The sequence below is a fragment of the Jaculus jaculus genome, chromosome 9 (genome assembly GCF_020740685.1).
Source record: "Jaculus jaculus isolate mJacJac1 chromosome 9, mJacJac1.mat.Y.cur, whole genome shotgun sequence".
Taxonomy (NCBI): Eukaryota; Metazoa; Chordata; class Mammalia; order Rodentia; family Dipodidae; genus Jaculus; species Jaculus jaculus.
Genome location: NC_059110.1, coordinates 90,305,226 through 90,327,165, shown reverse-complemented (window position 1 = coordinate 90,327,165; position 21,940 = coordinate 90,305,226). Strand labels below are relative to the sequence as shown.

Below are 21,940 nucleotides of genomic sequence, written 5' to 3'. Positions count from 1 at the left end.
CACCTAACCAAGAGCAGCTTCTGGGAAAAAGAGTTTTATTTTGGCTTACAGGCTCGAGGGGAAGCTTCACGATGGCAGGGAAAAATGATGGCATGAGCAGAGGGTGGACATCACCCCCTGGCCAACATAAGATGGAACACAGCAACAGGAGGGTGTGCCAAACACTGGCATGGGGAAACTGGCTATAAAGCCCATAAGCCCGCCCCCAACAATACACTCCCACCAGGAGGCATTAATTCCCAAATATCCATCAGCTGGGAACTTAGCATTCAGAACACCTAAGTTTATGGGGGACACCTGAATCAAACCACCACACGGGGTAAGCACTTTATGGACTGAGCTATTTCCCCTACCCTGTTAAGTGTTTGAAAAGAAAATCCAAGCCTACCCAATGTATCTATAAACTGAGATCACATGCAACTTCTTCCAGTTCATGGCTTGCCTAATTACATGTACAAGGCAGTACAATAACTACTTGATGGGTGCCAAGGAGGGGTATCAAGAAATTTAGGTCCCATGTGCAACACACCTACAATAATCCTGGAGTGATGAATATATATATATATATATATATATATATAGCATAATATATATGTATATATATATATGAAAAGAGAAAAAGCCATGTGGCTGAATGGTAGGGCTCATAAATCAATAACACTCCCCCCATATAATTGTGATTTTTCCACTCCTAGCTGTGTAATAAGTTACTTAAATCCAAGGACAGCTCAAGGCATTGTTGGTGCCCTCAGAGTATCAGCAATTATCATCTCTGTGCTTTAACGACTCAGCAGTGGGTACAGGAGACTGAGCTTTGCTACAAAGTTGCAGAATGGAAAATCCTGTCTGAGTGGCTGGGGAGATAGCTCCATGGTTAAAGGCACTTGCAGCCAAAATATGAAGGCCCAGGTTTGATTCCCTAGGACGCATGTAAAGTCAGACCAGTGGAGCATGTGTCTAGAGTTCGTTTGCAGTAGCAAGAAGCCCTGGTTCGCCTATGCTCTCTCTCTCTCTCTCTCTCTCTCATAAATTAAAAAAAAAAAAACTCTCTAAAATCTTTTTTGGTTTCTTTTAAAAATTTTTCCTTTGTTTATGTACTTATGAGAAAGAGAGAGCACTCCAGGGCTTCCAGGCCCTGCAAACAAACTTCAGATGCATGCACCACCTTGTGTATCTGGATCACATGGGTACTGTAGAATTAGAATCAAACCTGGGGTCCTTAGGCTTCACAAGTAAACGCCTTAAATACTAAGCCATCTCGCTGGCTCTTTTTTGTGGAGGGGCTCTTAAGGCAAGGGTTTCAAGGGGGATCAAGGCTTACTCCAAGTAGATTCTTAGAGATCGCATTACCCTGCCACTAGAGATCCCAGCGTCTGACGCTAGGGGGCGGTGTCGCTCAGCCTCCTCGGCCGCCCAGGCGCGTGCCCTCGCTTGGCGCGTGCGCGCGCCGCCCAGGTGAGGAGGCGGCGGCGGCGGCGGCGGCGGCGGCGGCGGCGGGGCCGCGGCGGGGCGGAGCTGGAGAGGCCCATGCGGGGCGGGGCCGAGCGCGAGGGACCCAGGCTAGAGGCGGGACCAGCCGCCGCCGTCTCCGTCTCGGTCTCGGCGTCCCGGCCCCCACACGCCCGACAGCCGCCGCGGGAGGAGCGGAAACCGCCGGCTTCTCCCGCCCAGTGTCGCGCCGGCCCCTGAGCGCGCCGACGAGCGGCGGCCCACAGCCCCGCGCCCCTTCCCCGCAGCCCCGCCCCGGCCCGGCCCCGCCCGAGCTCGCCGCGGGCCTCCTCCCGACGCCCGCGACCCCGCAGCCCCCGGACCCCGACCCCGCGGCCACCTGAGGAGCCCGCGCGCCGGCGCCATGGCGGAGCAGGAGAGCCTGGAGTTCGGCAAGGCGGACTTCGTGCTGATGGACACCGTCTCCATGCCCGAGTTCATGGCCAACCTCAGGCTCAGGTGAGCGCGGGGCGCCGGGGCTTTGCCGACAGGGGGCGCCCCGACGGTGCCGCTGGTTTCGGGGTGTCACCCGGGACAGCGGCGGGGGCGGTGGTGTCCGTCCATGGACACACTTCTTCGGGAGAGAGGACTCAGCTGGCTGGGTGCGGCTTTGACACTTCAGGGACGTGTGCGGGGACGAGGGCTGCACTTTCCCTGTGTGCGTGTGTTTCTGTCTGTCTGTCCGTCCGTCCGTCCGTCCATCCGCTCCCCCCTCCCCCGCTGTGCTTCGGATTGAGAATGTTAGGGACACCCCGGCTGGAGGTGCACTTGGGGCAGCACCAGCCCGCCTTGCGCCAGGTAAATGGTGTGGGCGGGGCCGGGTGACTTCATGGAAACAAACTTTCGGGAGAGTCGTGGTGACCCTGAAGGCTCTAGGAAGACTGGAGAATTGTTTGGGGGAGAGGCTGGCATCTCCTCCTGATTTCACACTAGCGGGCCCCCCCCCCCTCCCTTTTCCTGTTTCTTCCTTTTTAATTTTTTTTTTTTCTTGGCTTGGTTCCATTATGTCATTCAGGATGCTATGGGGTGACCCCCCTGAGCTGTGTGTTCCGGGACACCGGGTATTTTTTTTTAGTTACTCGTTCAACGTAATTAGACACGTTTCCAGACATAGAAGAGACTGCTAGACTTGCCAGTGCCAAGATAAACTGTCTGAATTTGACAAGGCATTCATGGTTGCAGTTCTCCCCCCCCTCCCAGGAGTCATGGATAGAGCCCTTGTGGTACTGACATCCTTGAAAATTTAGTCATAACTCAACACCCCAAAATGGCCCAACAAGACGAATTTGTTTTCTTGATGGAGTCATATGTAAGCAGAGCTTTAAAGTGTATGTTCTGGAAGTTTTGCTCTGTATTTGTAAAGTGTATAGCCAAACATCACTTCTTAAGCGTCGAAATCACAAATCCTCATCAAGTTTGGGTGCTTAACTAACCCCACTTTTAAGTATTAGTTACTTATGTCAGCCCCAATTTCAGATTAAAAAAAAAAAAAAAACACAACACAACTCTGGCTTAATCTTTGTCCCCCAGTGAGAGTGTGAAGCAGGCACACAGACTTGACTACCATCAACTTGACCTGCCAGTGGATCTTCATTTCCTGATGCATAAAATGAGAACCTGCAGGATTTCTTTCAGTGCTTACCTTCTGCAACTCCCAAGTTTTCCAAGGGGAGTGGGTTCAAAACTGCACAGTATCTTTTGAATAAAATGTTCCATGGTAACATGTCTTCTCTGAGGATCCTCTGGGGATCCGTCCCAAGGGTGTCCATTGATTCTAAAACCTGAGGATTAGCTTGGCATGGTGGTGCTTACCTGTAATCCTACCTACTGCAGTGAGTGATGCTGAAGAATGTGTTTGATGCTAGCTTGGGCAGATTAGCAAGACACTTAAAATAAAATCTAATGATGCTCAAGTTGTTAATATAAAATAGCATTAAGTATTTATCCCTTTATATCTGTGGGGCATATGTTCCAAGAACCTCTACCTCTGTAGTGGATGAAGCCTGTAAATACTGTTTTGTTTCCTGTCCCTACTTATCTTAAAAAAAAAAAAAACATATATTTATTTATTTTTGGTTTTGCAAGGTAGGGTTTCACTCTAGTCCAGGCTGACCTAGAATTCACAGTGTATTCTCAGGCTGGCCTCGAACTCATGGCGATCCTCCTACCTCTGCCTCCCAAGTGCTGGCATTAAAGGCATGTGCCACCATGCCCAGCTTAAAAAATATATTTGTTTTTGTTTATTAAAGAGAAAGAGAGAGAGAGAATGGGCATACTGGGGCTTCCAGCCACTGCAAATGAACTCCAGACGCATGTGCCACCTTGTGCATCTGACTTACATGGGTATTGGGGATTCAAACCTGGGTCCTTTGGATTCATAGGCAAGCACTTTAACTGCTTAGCCATCTCTCTAGCCCCTTACTTATCTTTGATAAAGTTTAACTTTTAAATTAGACACAGAGATTGGCAATGACTAATAATAGAACCATTATATAATGGAATATATAATGGAACTATTATATATTATAACAATACACTGTCATAAAAATTATGTGAATGTATCTTCTCTCTGTTTTCTCTTTCAAAAGACCTCTTTGTACTATATCTACCCTTCTTGTTGATGGCAGACAACTGAAACTGCAGCAAGTGAAATTTTGGATGAGGAGGAACTACTGTATTTGCATATAACCTATACACATCCTCTTGTACTTGTATTTTTCTTTCAGTGTAAATTGAACTCAGGGCCTTGTGCATGCTAGGCAAGCCTTCTACCACTGAACTACATCTCTAGTCCCTTCTTTATACTTCAAATTAATCTAGATTATAAATAACTATTAGTATAATGTAAATACTAAGTTGTTATACTGTGTTTAGAGAATAATGACAAGAAAAAGTCTGTACATGTTCAACACAGGCACAATTTTTTCTCCAAATAGTTTTAAATCTCAGTTGATTAAGAATGTGGAACCAGAGTTGGAGAGATGGCTTAACGGTTAAACACTTGCCTGTGAAGCCTAGGGACCCCGGTTCGAGGCTCCATTCCCCAGAACCCACGTTATCCAGATGCACAAGGGGGTGCATGCGTCTGGAGTTCGTTTGCAGTGGCTGGAAGCCCTGGCGCGCCCATTCTCTCCCTATCTCCCTCTCCCTCTCTCTCCCCCCCCTTCTCCTCCTCTCTGTCTGTCACTCTCAAATAAGTAAATAAAAAGAAAAAAAAAAGAATGTGGAACCAGCAGATACAGAGTCAGTTAGAATCAGACTTATTACATCCATAGCATAATGATAGTTAGTTGCTAGTTATTTATTTAGAGACAGATTTTTGTTGTGTGTATCTCAAATTTGCAACATTTTCCCCACCTTAGTCTTCTGAGTTCTGGAATTACTGAGACACAACTTGCTATGTTTTTATTTATTATTTTATAGTTTTTGAGATAGGGTCTCATTCTGGCCCAGGCTGACCTGGGATTTACTCTGTAGGTAAGTCTGGCCTTGAATTCATAGTGATCTTCCTGCCTCAGCCTTCCAAGTGCTGGGATTAAAGGTGTGGGCTACCACGCCTGGCTTGCATGTTAATTTTTCACCAAAGTTTAGATGCCCAGCTTTTTTTCTCTTTTCTTTTCTTAGTTATATACATACTCAGTCTGTAAACAGCACATGTTAGTACCATCCTTACCCCCCCCCCTCCACTGCCGGACCCTTCTTGTTGGGGATGCCAGTTATCCTCAAGGAGATTGTGGGGTTATGAGATGCCCAGCTTTTATATACATGATCTCAAATACTGTTCTGATAAAAATGATATAACTCTTCATCAGCTATAACTATCACTTCCTGTTACAGTGGATAAGAATCAGACTTGCTGGATGTGGTAGCACATGACTTTAATACCAGCACTTAAGAGGCACAGGTAGGAGGATTGCCATAAGTTGAAGGCCACCTGAGACTAATACCAAGTCAGCATAGGCTAGGGCAAGACCCTACCTCGAAAAAAAAAAAAAAAAAAAAAAAGAATCAGACTGTTGAGATTCAAATCCTAGTTGTCTCGCTTTTTTGCTGTGGTTGATGGGTAGCATACTTAAATCTCAGTGCACCTAGATTTCATATGTAGAATTTGAGCTGTTTTAAGGGTTAAATTAATTAGTATATTCATTTACAAAGATTAATGCCTGACAGATACTTGTTAGCAATGCTGTTTAAACTTTTCCCAAGTGCAAATAAAGCAGAGAAAGAGGTATGTTAAATAGTAATTTTATAGATTAAACTTGTTCAAAATTATTTAAGAGAATCCACCCTTTTCCCCCAAGATAGTTATGTGCTTTGAGAAATTCCTTTATAATTTAGTTACTCTTAGCTTTTAATCATTTAAGTTTATCCTATTTTTACTAAATGCATATTGCATGTAACATACTACAGTAATAGTTGAATATGGAGTCATTCCTTTTAACTTCCATACATCACATCTACTACACACATCACATGAAATTAGACAAAACATTGAAGAATTTTTTGAATTTGAAAGTTACTGAAAGCTATATCAGTTTTTAGAACTATCCATTTTGCCAGGTTCTTAGTGCATTCCTAAAATCCCAGCACTCAGGAAACTGAGGCAAGAAGATTACAAATTTGAGTCTGCCTTGGGCTACAAAATGAGCCTTGTCTTATAAAAATAAAAAAGGGGAGAGAAACCATCAACAAAAACTTTGATTACTATGTAGTAGAACTAGCAGCTGGGTTTAAAAATAAATAATATTATTGTTATACAGTGCCATAGATTTAACTCAGGACCTTGTGCATACTAGAAACGTGCTCTACCACTGAGTCCTCGGCCTTTGTGGCTTTTTTTTTTTGGAAGAAAGCAAATTGAAGCAAGGCATTTAATTTAGAATGATTCTTTTTTTCTTTCTTTTCTTTTTTTGGCTTTTACATTCATTGACTGCAGTTTCTAAGTGTCTGGTTTCAGTTGTGAGATCACTAAGGTGAACCTAACTTGGGAACCATGAGCTACAATTTAATTCAGTTTTGTCCGAGTTACCCTAGTAGATGAGATGAATGGATCTAAAGAACTCTGAGTAAGATGTGTTCCTTATCTCAAGAAGTGGCATGCCAGTGAAAAAAGAATGGCAACCATCTCTATTAATACAAAAAGAAAAAGTAGAAAACAGAAGAGGTAGGCTTTATAGACCTTAGAAGGTTATTTGCCAAGTAATTATACAAATTAATTGTTCTGGAAGTTCATAAGAGGGAGAAATACCATAGATGACTCAGAATCACCATAGAGAGGAGGAGTTGAGCTGAGTCTCAGAAGATGAGTAGTGTTTGTCTAGGAGGTGGACCTGTGGGTGGAGAACATTCCAGGTGTGTCAAGTGGCCTGAGTAGGGTTGGTGGTATGAAAGCTGATTATGTTTAGGTGACAGTCTAATCAGTGATAGGATGTATTGTCTGCAGAAGTTGGTGTTGAGGATATGTGGGAGGAATCACCAGCTCTTATTAGCAGGACTCCTGGCTAATGTACAGATTTCCAGTTTGCCTTTATATCTAATTACCTGTCTGTCAAGATCCTGAATAGTCAGAAATGTGTATATGATTTGTTGTGTTTGGGGTTTTTAGACTTTTTGCCTCAAACTCATGATCCTACTGCCTTTGCCTTCCAGGTGCTAGGATTATAGGTGTGAGACACCACATCTGGCATTGGTGTGTACATTTGTACCTCATCTCTTTATGGACTTGACAATTCATGAGAGTTGGTTGAAATTCTTATTGCACAGATTAGCATGCTCATGATTTATATAGAAGTTAGAGTAGTTGACTCCCTGCAGCCTCAAACACAGTCACAGCGAAGGGTAGCAGCATTCCTTTTTGTTGCAGCTGTAAATCCCTAGTCAGATTAAAAACAGTCCTCTCTGATAGTTTGAACTTTATATAACCCTGATAACCCTCAGACTGTTTGGTGTTTAGCTGTTTGAGTTCCTGGCTCTTGCTGCTATCTTTTGGAGATTTGTTTCATGTTGTTTGCAGATGACCAGAAATCACCACTGCTGATCAAATTTATGACATAATGTCGAAAGGCTTCCATCTCCTGGAATATCAGTGGTTTAGGCCACATTGGGCATGTATTTGTGGCTGTCTACAGTGAAGTAGAGTCTGTTTGATTGCTGAATGGATATGCAAGTGAAATGTCCATTTGTGTACCTGACCACATTTGTCCTCCCTATAGGATCCCGTTTGCACTCCCCATTCTGGAATATTCTCCCCTTTTCTTTCCACCTGGCTTTTCTGTGAGGCTTGCTTCTTTTATTTATGGTCTGTAATATACAGTGAAGTACCTAAGGCTGTAGTTACTTCAGGGGTCTATATCATCTAAACTTGATTTTAATTTTCTTAACAATAAAAATTTCTCCCACAGTTTGGGCACAGAATACATTCTTTTTTTGTGTGTTTTTGAGAAAAAGAGCGAGCAAGAGAAAGAAAGAATTGGCATACCAGGGCCTCCAGCCACTGCAGTCAAACCCTAGATGCATGCACCACGTAGTGTGCATGTGCAGCCTTGTACACTTGTGTCTCTTTGGGCATCTGGCTTATGTGGGATCTGGAGAGTTGAACATTCGTCCTCAGGCTTAGCAGGCATGCACCTTAACCACTAATCCATCTCTCCAGCCCCAGAATACATTCTTTCATGACAACAATTTTCATAGAAAGGTAAGAACATTTTAGTTACTTTTTAAAAAGCTTTCATGGCATTGGGTGTGGTTGCAGATACCTGAAATCCCAGCACTGAGGAAGCCAAGTCAGAAGAACTGTAGGATTCAAGGCCAGTCTTGGGCTGTAAGAAACAAACATTTTAAAGAAAGGAAAAAAAATGTCATTTTCTGCTTGGATTTGTATTTTCAAGTATATGGGTCTAAGTCAGTGGTACAACTCAGCATTTACCACTTTGCAGGGGCAAGGACTCTGGGGCCAACCCCTACCCCAAAAGAGTGGGAGATAGCAACAAAAAAGTGTCTTTGTTTGTTTGGCATTCATTTTCCCTGTTAGAGCTAAAGCTTGATTTAAAGAATATTTATATAATATGTATATTTACATGTTCACATGCATGAGAGGGGAGAGGAAGAGAGGAAGTAAGGGAGAGGAGGAGAGAATGGGCACTTCAGGGCTTCTTGCTGCTACATACAAACTCCAGATATATTCAGGTCCACATTATGCATCTGGCCTTATGTGAGTAATGAACCTGGGCCAGCAACTTTGCAAGCAAGTGCCTTTAACTGCTGAGCCATCTTCCCAGCCCTAAAGCTTGATTTTTAAACTGCTGCAATTGATGTAACTTCATTCTATTTTTACTATCTTTTAAAGGGTGACTGGAGAAATTGCTCATCCAGTAATTGCTTGCTAAGCAAGCATGAGAACCTGAATTGAATCCCCAGAACTCAAATATCAAAAACAAAACAAAAACAAAAACCTGGCATGAAAACTTGTAATCCTAATGCTAAGAAGGCAGAAATAGGTGAATTTCTGGGCTTAGCCAGCCTACCCTAATTGTCACGTTCCAGGCCACTGTGATACCATGTCTCCAAAAAGAAATGGTTCCTGAGAAATTGTTTCTGGCCTCCAAATGCACACACATGTGCCTACTTTTATAATCAGAAATTATTCCTGCTGAGATGGAAAAATTGTTCAGTGGTTAAAGGTGCTTGCTTGCAAAGCCTGATGGCTTGGATTTGATTCTCCAGTACTTACCTAAAGCCAGGTGCACAAAGTAGCACCATCTGGAGTTCATTTGCAGTGTCAGGAGGCCCTGTTGCTCCCATACTCACACACTTGCTGTCTCTCAAATAAATAATATTTTAAAGGAAATGATTCCTGCCTATCGTCTTGATGCCTTCATGAAGCCCTCTCCCCAACTTCCCACACATCTACACCAGGTTTCGCCTCCTGTAGCCATTTTTGTTTTAAACCTGGAGCTCTTGGTTCTTCTTCTAGCTTGAACCGTTCCTGCTCTTGAATCTTCCCAGCACTGCAACCTGCTTTCCAGCCTCTCTGAGGGAGAGTCCTGCCAGGTGAGCTGCAGGGCACATCTTCCAGTCCTCTCTGTGCTCAGCAGCCATCACATGAAAGGAGAAATGTGAACTTGAGCTGAGGACACTGTCCCTGAGACGTCGACTTTCCATGTCATAGGACAGTGAAGTATGAGTTAGGCTTCCAGAGGTCCAGTTCCCTAACTTAATTTGTTGTTTCCTATTTTGAGGATAAAATATGGGCTCAGCCTTGGCCTCTTAGAAATTTAATTGCTCCTCCCTTTTTCTTCCTGGTTTTCTCTTCGGTGAAAGCTGCTATTTAAACACTGTATCTGCTGAACCTATATGCAGTTACTTGTAATTGTTTCCTTACCTTTTTTTTTTTTTTTTTGTGGTGCAGGATATTGAGCCCATAGCTTCATGCATGCTTGATAAATGTTCTACCACAAAGTTATACCTCAGGCCTACTTCTTTCTCTTTTAAGAATTTTTAAAAATTATTTTATTTATTATTTATTTGAGAGAGCGAGAGAGATGCAGGGGCAGAGAGAAAGAAAGAATGGGAAGGCTAGGGCCTCCTAGCCATTGCAAACAAATTCCAGATGTATGCACCACCTTGTGTATGTGGTTTTTACATGAGTACTGGGTCCTTTGGCTTTGCAGGCAAGTGCCTTTACTGCTAAGCCAGCTCCCCAGCCCCTACTTTTTTTTTTAAAGTTATTTATTTGAGAACAACAGAGGGAGAAAGAGGCAGAGAGAGAGAATGGGCATGCAAGGGCCTGCAGCCACTACAAACGAACTCCAGATGCGTGCGCCCCCTTGTGCATCTGGGTAACGAGGGTCCTGGGGAATCAAGCCTCAAACCAGGGTTCTTAGGTTTCACAGGCAAGTGCTTAACCACCAAGCCATCTCTCCATTCCCCTACTTCTTTCTTCTAAATGCCTTTGCTCAGAGCAAGGTTTTTGGTGAATAATGTTTTGTTGTGGATGCTGTCCAAGCCCTATAGGATGTTTAGCAGCATCTCTGGTCTCTCTGTCATCTACTAGATGGCAGTGTCATCTTTCGTCTCTCATGTACAACAGCCCAAGATGTCTTCAGATACTGCCAAATGTCTCAGGGCCTGTGGGCAGAACTGCCCCCAGCTGAGAACTACTGACCTAGGATGTTCACACTCTCTGGAAGTCCTTCTCCTTGCATCACCTGTGCCCCAGCCTGACACAGTCTTACTCATCTTTCAAGACCAGTCTGAGAAGCCTTTTCCAATCCTCCAAGATGGGGTTAATTACACTCTGTACTCCCAGGATTCAGGAACACTTGGTCATAACTGTTGGAGAATTTATCATAGTCAGTGATCTGCATGCCTTCTTCTGCCCAACAGCCTGTGTGGTACTCAAAGATAGCTATAATAGTAGATCAAAGATTTTTGGTACTTTGAAACTCAGTACTGTTAGAGATCAACATCTTTAAGAAAAGTAATACTAAAGTTATGAAGATGCAGCTGCATAGAAGGCCTTGGACCAAGAAGGTATAAGTGCATGGCTGAGAAGCAAGCGTTTTCTGTCATGTTACAGATTTGTCACCTGTGTGCTCACTATGGCTTAAAATAGCCAAAGATTGGATGATTGGTCTTCAACCAGAGAGACTTTGATATAATATTTTATTTATTTATTTATTTGTTTGGGGTCAGGCAAATAGAGAAATAATGGGCATACCAGGGACTCTAGCCACTGCAAATGAACTCCAGATGCATGTGCCACCTTGTGTGCATCTGGTGGCTTTATGTGGGTACTGGGAAATCGAACCTGAGTCCTTTGGCTTTGTAAGCCTGTGCCTTAACTCTTAAGCCATCTCTCCAGCCTGAGCTTTGATTTTGTTTTTTTTAAAAGCATACAACTGGTCCTAGTAATTCAGGCCTATAATCACACTACTCAGGAGGATGAGGCAGGAGAATTGTAAGCAAGGCCTGTCTGGGCTTCAGGTTGAAGTCAAGGCCATTCTGGGGAACTTAGCAAGACTCTGTCTCAAAATAGAAAGTAAAGAGAAGGTTGAGTATAGTGGAACACACTTGTAATCTTAGCACTTAGACTGCCTCTACCTAGAGGCAGGAAGATTATTTCAGTGCCATCCTTGGCCACATAGTGAGTTTTGAGGCCAGCCTGGACTACGTGAAACCCTGTTATAAGGATTGGGCCCTTGTGTCATTGCCCCGCTACTGCTAAGTTAATCTAAAAGGACCAATGCTGTCAGTAGTGGTAGCCCCCAATGACAGATGCCCTGTTGATGTACCTCACTGACAAGTCATATTTTATATAACCCTGTTATATTTTTTAAAACGTAAGAAAATAGTTAGGGATTAACTCAAAGGTAGAGTACTTGACATATTCAGAGGTCCTGGCTTCAGAATCCTCAGAACCTGGCATGGTGTCACACATCTTTAATCTAAGCACTCTGGAAGCAGAGATAGGAGGATCACAGTGAGTTCAAGGCCACCCAGAGACTACATAGTAAATTCCAGGTCATTCAGGCAAGACGCTACCTTGAAAAACCAAAACCAACCAACCAAACACACAAAATCCCTGTAAACACATACACACACAAGCATGTAATCTCAATATGTTATCCTTATTTGAGTAAAATTTAACTGTCTGCTGGGAAGGGAGGAACTATAGAATGAGTACAAAGACAGTGCATAGGTGCCCACGTGCTTCCTTTGCCACCTCTACATTTTTTCCCTGAGGCTGTTTGGACATTTGGAAAATTCACTGGAACAAAGGTTTCTCCTTCTTGCAAGGGGAGAATCCCCAGAGACCTTGGGTGGTCTTCAAGCAAATGTAAACCTGCCATTGGTTGTGAGCCCCTGTTAGGACTAGACCTCATTAGATTAATGGGAGAGGTGAATGGCACACTAAATCTTTTTGGCTTTCATGAGAAATTCTTTGGCAACTTCTTTTGGAGGTTTTTGGAAAAGGACAGTTTGCTCTGTGCCTGTTTTGCACATTGGCTTCATATTGGGACAAAAATGGGAATTTGGGTTTTGGAACTGCCATTTGGAGTGAATCACCCTGCCGCCTTGTTTCCTCTCCTCCGTGACAGATTTCCAAGACTATTTTTAATTTAGGTCATTTGTTGACCCTGGAGACTTCTGCTGAGTTTAGCTCCCAAATAGAGTCAGATGCAGTGGACTCAAGTACTTAGAATACTTTGCTTATTTACAGGTTTTGACAGGATCAACTTTTAGGTTAAAGGCATAAGCTTTGGCTTTTTACTAACTTTGAGACAGGACTGGTGCATCTGACATAGATAGAAATCTATTCACTTCATGGTCTGCAAGTTCTCTGCACTGAGTTCTCCACATAAGACAAGCTAGCTGCTCACTAACATTCTCACCCATGCCCAAGCCAGTGTAGCCAAACAGACCCTGTTTCCATGACTGGCCTCATTTTCTGATATTTCTGTAGTACCCATTGCTGAGCTGCTTCTGGGATAGGATTGGTCATCATGTCATTGCCCAGCCACTGCTGAGCATCTAGAGGGGACCAATGTTGTCACCAGTGGCTATAGCCTCCCTGCCCCCCACAGTGGTAGATTCCTGTTGATGTTCCTCACTGACATGGCTAGTTAAGTGTCATCTCTATCCATAAACTCGGTCAGAGGATAAGCAGTGTAAAATATGTATTATCAGCTTCTTTCTAAATGGTTTTTAATCCCTTGATTGAGATGGCAGTTTTATTTCCTGGGGGAAGCAGACCTCTTTAGTCTAACTGCTATATAATTACCAGTTAGAGCACTTGAAGGGAACAGTGTTTTCCACACTTAACTTTGGGGCATTTATGGGAAGAAGAGAAGGGAAAATATGCTTGCCACAGGGAGAAATGTGTTTACTTCATGGTCTGTGTGTAAGTCTCTGCACTGAGTTATCCACATGTGAAGAGCTAGCTGTTCACTAACATTCTCGCCCATGCCTGAGCCAGCTCATCAAAGCAGACCTTGTTTCAATGGCTGGCCTCATTTTCTGATAATTCTTTAGCATGCATTGCTGTGCTGCCTTTGGGACAGGATTGGGCCCTATGTCATTGCCCCGCTACTGCTAAGTTAATCTAAAAGGGACCAATGCTGTCACTAGTGGTAGCCCCCAATGATAGATGCCCTGTTGATGTACCTCACTGACAAGTCCAGTAAAAATGTCAGCTCTGTGCATAAACTGGGGCCAAAGGGTAATAGCATTTTAAAATATGTATTATGAGCTTCTTGCTAAATGGTTTTTAGTTGCTGGATGGAGATGACAGGGAGAGGGAAAACACACAGGCTTTGAGAGCTAAGTTCAGATCTTAGCCTCACTTTTGCTTTCATTAGCAATATGATTTAGGTTCCCTAAGCTTCAGTGTCCAGCCATTACCTAGTATGACTGAGATGAAATCATCTGTATGGAAAGAGCCTGGTCAGGGCTTAGTTTATAATTCTTTCTGAATCCTTCCCAGGTTGCCTCAACTCCCTATCCTTACCCTATAGGTTCTGGTGGTTGTGTTCACTTCTTCCTCGTCATTTCTTCCCTCCTTAGTAAACCCAGTTTGTTTTCATTGGTTTTATTTTGGGGTCAAAGCTGCTAGAAAGTATTCATGTTAACTAGTAGAGAGAACAAAAACATTGCTCCTGTCTCTTACTACCTGGACAAGTGAGCCTCTTTGTGAGGATGACAGGTTATTATGAAACTGGAAAACTCCTAATGTGATGGCCAGAGCCTAGGGGCTACTCAGAAGATGCTCAATCCCCTGATCTGGCCTGTGGACCAAAAGTTTCGTTGCCATTCCCAGTTCACGGCATAGCCACCACCATCCTAAACATACTCATTATCAGGCCCCTGGCAGGGGTGCCACTATTCAATTTTTTTGTAATTATTTTAAACTCCTTAGAAAATGAAATTTTTTATTCATATCAAAAACTTCCAGTATATTTTATTCTGCATGTCATGTTCTTTGTTTTCATAAGAGTTGGTGACACTGTGGGACTGGAGAGATGGTTCAGTGGCTAAATTGCTTGTCACATAAGCATAAAGACTATAGTTCAGATCCCTAGAACCCACGTAAAGCAGGACGCAGTAGCATGCTTCTGTAATCTCAGTGTGCATACAGTGAGATGGAAAGCAGAGACAGGAGAATCCCTAAAAACTCAGGACAGCTAGCCTTGTGTATGCAGCGCAGAATAGTAACAGCCGCTGCCTCAGACCAGGTGGAAGGTGAGGACCAACACCTAAGGTTGTCCTCTGACCTCCACACACGTACCATGGCACATGTACACACAAACACACACACACATACTTTGAAAAAGAGAGTTGTAGGCAGTGTTCTTCAACCTTAGGCACTAATAGACATGTGTTGAATTTAAGTATAGTCTTTTTTTTATTTTTCAAAAAAGCCACTTTACATTTCCTTATTTACCTATCAATTTTATAAGATTTTCATATGCTCTCTTGGTTTTAAAAGCTAGCTAAATTCTTGCTATGTTCTGAGCACTGTGTTTGGTACTTCAGTGGGGGTTGCCTTTTAAAGTATCTCTTTTAGGGATAGTTTGATTAGGAGTAAAAAAGAATGCATTAATAAATGTATGGATGTAAAATTAAGTATGGAGTCTAGATAAATAGTGGAGACAATTCATTTTTGAGGGCTCCCTGGAGAGAAAGAACCAACATACCATATTTTAAAAAGAACTGATGACAACATAATTAAGAGCTGTATACATGTGTATATTACAGTCCAGGGAGAATTGACAGTTAGAATTGGCAATGGATAAGGCATGCTTACCAGAAGAAGAACCTTGTTGAAGAAGAGCTGTCTCTTATTTGGAAACAGCATTTTCCCCACTGCCCTCTGGCCTGAGCCTCCTGGCTTTCTGTTTCCACCCACTGTCAGTGTGAGTGGGCTGGCCATGCTGCTAGCCAGCTTCCATTGCGTAAAACTGATTTCTCCCATGTTGTCTGCACTTTTTTCTTCCTCTCTTAACTGCCCCCACATTCTCCCAACTAGAGACTGAGTTGGGTTGATAAAAATCCTCCTAGAAAGTCACCTGCTGCTAGGTTTAATCCCAACACTCAAGGATTAAACAGGAGAGTTGCCCTGAATTCAAGAACAGCCTAGGCTGTAGAGTGAGGCTTTGTCTCAAAAAACCAAAAGAAAAAAATAGAGGAAATGACAGTCACATGCTTCTAATGCAGCCCAAGCAAGACAGTGTACTTTGGCTCAGCCTGGTTGCTATCTTTCTTGCACCTCCATGCAGCAGTCTATTAGAATCATTTTTTAACAATTTTTATTTATTCATTTATTTATTTATTTATTTATTTGAGAGCAACAGACACATAGAGAAAGATAGATAGAGGGAGAGAGAGAGAATGGGCGTGCCAGGGCTTCCAGCCTCTGCAAACGAACTCCAGACGCGTGCACCCCCTTGTGCATCTGGCTAACGTGGGACCTGGGGAACCGAGCCTCAAACCAAGGTCCTTAGGCTTCACAGGCAAGCACTTAACCACTAAGCCATCTCTCCAGCCCTAGAATCATTTTTAAGACGGGATTTTGCTACTTGTTACTGATGAGGCAGATCTGGGATGGAGAGCTAAGCCCTGTTTTGAAGGGTCTATCATAGAAGTTCAGTGCATCCTTGGCGAGGATGGTGTGGGAGAGACAAGTCCTCAAAATGGAGAGAGGAGAATAGTCAGGGAACACTTTGCTCAATTAAAAATTTTCTGGCTTATATTTGGGCCTAGAAGAGAATAAAAAAATCATTTATCATCAATTCTGAACTTTTAAGACTCAGCACCTAGGATGTCATACCATTGTGAGCTAGAGACATTTGTGAGTCAGCCTGAGACTCTGATCATAGTTTCCAATATTTCTTTGTATGTGGCTAGGGAGGACACACACATATATATGTGGGTGTGCAAGTGCATGTGTTTGTACATGGGTGTGGATGCCAGAGGTTAATGTTGGATGTCTTCCTCAATCACTCATCCCCTTATTGTATACTGACAATTTTCATACATGACCTAATGTTTTTCCCAATGTGTTTTGATCATAGTCCCCTCCATTACTTTATTTTGTGTCCCTCATCCCTCTCCACTGGACCCCTTTTTTCCAACTAGTCCCTATTCTCTTTTAATGCCTTTCCTCCCCCCACCATCATCCATGATAACATGTTGGTGGGCCCAGTATTGTGCAGATAACAACAGGTGTTATTCCATGATCACTTCATGACTGGATGATAGCATTTTAAAGTACTCCTTCCCATCCTTTGGCTCCTACTCTTTCTACCACCACTTCCACAATGTTCCCCAAGCCTTGACAGGTGTGATAGAGATGTCTCCTTAGTGCTAAGCATGCAACTGTCACTTCATAGCACTTTGATGAATTTTGAGTCTGCCCAGAGGTATTGCCATCTGAAAAGAGAAGCTTTTCTGACCAAAAGCGAGGACAGCATGAATCTATGGGCATAAACATAAATATTTAGAGTACAGTTTGATGGGCACACACACCTACTTAGCCAAACAAAAGTGGTAGTTTCCCTATACTTTAGCCAGGGCCTCTGACCTTCCAAGCTTTTGACTTAAGTTTTCAGTACCAGACATGATTCCCTCCTATGGAGTGGACCTCAAATCCAGTCAGAGAGCTGTTGGTTACTCTCATAACAGTCATGCCACTATTGCACCAGTAGACACATCTTGCCTGGCTGGTCAGTTCTGTAGCACACAGGATCCTCTGCTGGTTAAGACCACTGATGATTTTTCTTCCCTGGCAGCATAGCACTTTCTAGCACTTTAGTAGCTAGCCAGCAATGGGGGGGGAGAGGAGGGAGAGGGGAGAGAGAAAATGGGCACACCAGGGCCTCCAGTCACTGCAAATGAACTCCAGATGCATGCACCACATTGTGTATCTGGCTTATGTGAGTACTAGGAAATTGAACCTGGGTTTTTAGGCTTCGCAGGTGAGTGCCTTAGCTGCTAAACCATCTCTCCAGCCCCACCCTGTCTTATTTATTAAGGCAGGATCTTTCATTGAATCCACTGATTGCAGCTAACTGATTTGCCAGCTTTCTCCCTCCCCCTGAGATCTGCTTGGCACTTACATGTGCTGGGAATGTGAACTCAGGACCTCATGCTTAGATAGCAACTGGTTTATTAACTGAGCCATTTTCTTACCCCCCTTACAACATTTCATTATGAAATAGAATAGTCTTCTCTCAGAAAGATATCATTTTTAGACAAGTGATTCCAGTAAGAGACTTGAGTTGATAGAGAAGGGCGTTAAAGCCATCAGTTTCTTCCTTCTTGAAACTTTGCCCCCTTCCAATCCATCCATTATCTTAGTTTGATCCCTAGCGCTACCCAGTTTACAATCTCCACATAGCTACTTTGTGGGCCAGTTGCCTTCATGAATAAACAGGACTTCCTTCACCACCTCCATAGTTCTCCTTGATGCACAATATTGAAATGGATTTCACCTTAATGAGATTTAAGCAGTAGTTCTAGAACAGCTATTTTGCTTTAATAAAACCACAATTTGGAGCTATGGAGATGGCTCAGTTAGTGAAGTGCTTGCCATGCAAACATGAGGACCTAAGCTTGGATCTTTAGCATATATGTAAAAGTGGCCATGGCATTGTGTGCCCTCAATCTCAACAGTGGAGAAATGAAGACAGGAGGATCTGTATTAGCTCCAGGTTCAGTGAGAATAATCTGTCTCAAAAAATAAAGTGCTGATTGATTGAGAAAGATACTTAATACCAACCTCTAGCCTCCATATACATTTACACACATGCACAATGAACCCACACACATACTAAAACACACATACACACACAAACACACACACACCATTTATTGCTGAACTTGACTTTTTCTAAAAGAGCCATTTGTCAGTACAGAGTTAGAAAAATATCCTTCTGAAATTGGATGGGAAAATCAAGGAATAAACACAACTTTCCTGTCATTTCTCCTGTCCATGTAGCTCCACAGTTATCTAAGTCTTGATTTAAAAAATAGTTTACCACTTATGCCCACAAAAGTCACATAGGCAATAGAAGCAAATGAATTGGTAAAAATAAAATGGCTTTATCTAAAACAATGAAGCAAACACCAAGGGAAACTCAAACTTTTTTTTCTTCTGTGACCACAAAGTCAGCATTGAGTAACTTGTACAATGGAGGATCATCTGAAGTAAGCTGGCGGAGCCCTGATGGTCCCATCTCAGACTGCTGCTTTGTCTGTAGCCTCAAGTCAGGAAAAATGTTATAGGTAACTAAAAGTTCAGACACCATAGGAAACACTTAAACTTATTTTGGATAACTTTCATTGGTTGTATTTCAGTTCTAAATTTTATAGATATTTGGATCACTTTGAGTTTATTATAAGAACAATCCTTAATTCTGAGTTGAATTAACCAAATTCTACAATCTTGCCCTAAATTCCTTGAGATTAATAAGAAAAGAAAAACAAAAGCAAAAACAAAAAACTATCTCCCTAGGTATAGTGGTGTGTACCTGTAATCTCAGCGCCTGGAAGGTAGAAGCAGATGGATGTATATCAGTAGTTCCAGGTCAGCGTGTGCTATCTGATACCCTGTCTCAAAAACCAAAACAAAATAAAACAAAAACAACTAAAAAGTTGAAATTGAGAGTTGGGAGATGGCTCACTGAGTAGGAGAGCTTGCTGCACAAGCATAAGGCCTGAAAGGGCCCGAGTTCAATCCCCAGAACCCATGTTTAAAATGGTGGGCTTAGCCGGGCATGGTGGCGCACACCTTTAATCCCAGCATTCGGGAGGCAGGGGTAGGAGGATTGCCATGAGTTTGAGGCCACTCTGAGACTCCATAGTGAATTCCAGGTCAGCCTGGGCTAGAGTGAGACCCTACCTCGAAAAACCAAAAAAAAAAAAAAATGGTGGGCTTAGCCACAGATGTCTGTGACCCAAGTCCTGTGTGTGTTTGATGGTTGTGGGGGGATGGTTGTTGAGACAAGGGAATCACTGGGGCTCACAGGTCAGCCAGTATGACCAAAACCGAAGCTCTGGGTTCATTGAGAGACTTTGTCTCAAGCAAACAACATGAAAGTGAGAGAGAAAAATTTGCCATTCTCCTCTAGCCTCTGCATACATGCACATGAGGTCCACATGTCTGCTCATGCACATACATATACTATACATATACACACTACATACATACCACACCACACATAGTATACACATACGCATGCCAAAAAAAGTTGAAGAAAGTTTAGTAAGATAATGAGATACAAGGTCAGTTACATAAAAACTGAATGCTTAGCTAGCTGTGGTAGCACACATCAGTAATCTCACTCTTAGAAGGTGAAAAATGCACTATAATGGTTCTGTGATATTGAGTACTCTAATGTTATTGCTCACCTGAGCAGATTAATTACATTTTTACCATACTCCCGAACTTTTTACAGCATCATGATACCTTCATATAGCTTTTATCACTTATCATATGTCTGCAAGGCAAACAGATGCTTTTATGTAGCAAGTCCAATGACTATGTTCATGTAGTTTGTGCTTTTTAAAATTCAGCATTCCATGGTGTCTGAAGCTGTGGAGCTGCCTGAGGGGCAATCTTGGATTCCAGGTGGAATGTAGTAGGACTTCAGGCCACTTTGTCTCTATGGCTTTTAGCAGAGCAGGTCCGCTTCTCTATAGTATTGGAGATCCATGGAGGTCTACATTTGGAAAACACACCAGCACATAGAAAAATATGCTTACAGATTTTATAATTGATTTGGGGCTTTATTCTCATAATTATACACATAATGCAATTTAGAAATCTTCCAAACAGAAGTATTTAAAAAGTTGTAGTACAGTATATAAGATAATGAGGAAAGAAAATGTGTCAGGCAAAGTAGAACATGGCTATATTACATACTGTGTGACTTAATTTACTCAGTTCTCAGAGCCTTTATGGCCCAGTCTTAAAATGTAATTGGTTCTTACAAGGTTATTACCTCAAATGAGATACAGGTAGTTTATCCTTCTTAAGAATACACAAGTGTGAATGTTTTCTCAGCTTTGCTTCCTTGAGCAGAATATAAAGATGTTATTTAACTTTAAAAAACGTTTTATTGATTTATTTGTACTTATGTATGTGGGAGGGGGACATACCAGAATCTCTTGCCAAGCACATCTGGCTTTACTTGGGTGTTGGGAAATGGAACCCAGGCTGGCAGGCTTTGAAAGCAAGAACCTATAACCACTGAGCAATCTCTCTAGCCTCATGACTTAACCTTTTTTCTAGTGACTTAGATCATGTCATAATTATCAACAGATGTTTTCATGTCCTTGGTGTTTATTGAGATACATGTACAATGTTTTATTTTTCTCCAACTTGATCTAAATAATTTCTGAGTATATGGTTAAGTCTATATAATTTTTCAGTCTGCTTCTCAAGTCTATTTCCTCTCTCCTCTTAATTTACATGTTTAGTCTTCTCTGGATTTGCAGTTGATTGGGAAAGCTATGGGTCAGAATGAAGAAGTTAATGTGCACCAGTGAGACAGTGAAGTTGTCTTGTGTCAATTTGAGTTTTAAGATGCTTGCTTTTCTTTTCTGCTGAGAGCCATTTTTTGTTGCTTTTGTGTTCTGCTAGAAAGGCCGAGATCTAAATCAGTGAGGTGCTACCGTAAACTTTTGTTTTCCTTGGTATTTGAGTTATGTGTGTGGTTGAACAAACCAAAGCATGATGAGTGGATTTTTCCATACTGTGAGTACTTTGATTGCTTGTTGATTTGTGGTAAGCACTGCTATTGGTGGGATCTGTTACTATTTGCATCTCCTACCTCTTCGGTTCCTGCTTTACCTGAAACCTTTGCTGCATAGAAACTTCTTTCACCTGTTAGTTTATCTTAGCCCAGTGTTGTTCAAATCCAACATTGTATCAGAGTTTCCCAGCTTCCAAGAGCCTCCCTGGACTTCATCTCCTGGAGATTGTGAGTTACTTAGCCTCATTGCTGCTCAAGTAATTTTTGTATACAGCTAGGTTAGCAACTACTGTCCCAGGCTAATCATTTTCATCCCACAATTGTGTGGGGTGTAACTGTAATATGAGATGGCATATTAGCAGATACAACATCCAAATAATCAGTGTTTATGATTTTATTATAGTTATTACACCAACTTAGTTGTTTAATACGCACCTTCTAGTCGTCAGACTTGCAGCACATTTTCTGTTTTTTCATCCTATGGCTATTGGCTGTCAGCTTTGGCCATGCTGTATATTATTTTTCTTTCTGTTGTCATATTTTGTATACAAAAATAAAATCCTATTATTATTGTTAATACTTTGGCATATCTTGTTTGTAATCTTTTATACATTCATAAGTGTATAGGATTTATAAATAAATCTTTTATTCTATTTATTTATTTGAGGACAAGAAAGAAAGGCAGAAAGAGAATGGGC

The 21,940-nt window shown here is 42.3% G+C and overlaps 1 protein-coding gene across 4 annotated transcripts in view; it reads left to right on the top strand.

Annotated features, from left to right (window-relative positions):
* Positions 1-1,835: 1,835 nt before the first annotated feature.
* Myo1d (myosin ID) overlaps positions 1,836-21,940 on the top strand; it is a 394,397-nt gene continuing 374,292 nt past the window's right edge. For all 4 annotated transcript variants that reach the window (XM_045158229.1, XM_045158230.1, XM_045158231.1 and 1 more), the window contains exon 1: positions 1,836-1,947. In XM_045158229.1, the coding sequence (XP_045014164.1) occupies positions 1,853-1,947 (95 nt within the window). In that variant the 5' untranslated portion in view covers positions 1,836-1,852. The remainder of the gene's footprint in view (positions 1,948-21,940) is intronic.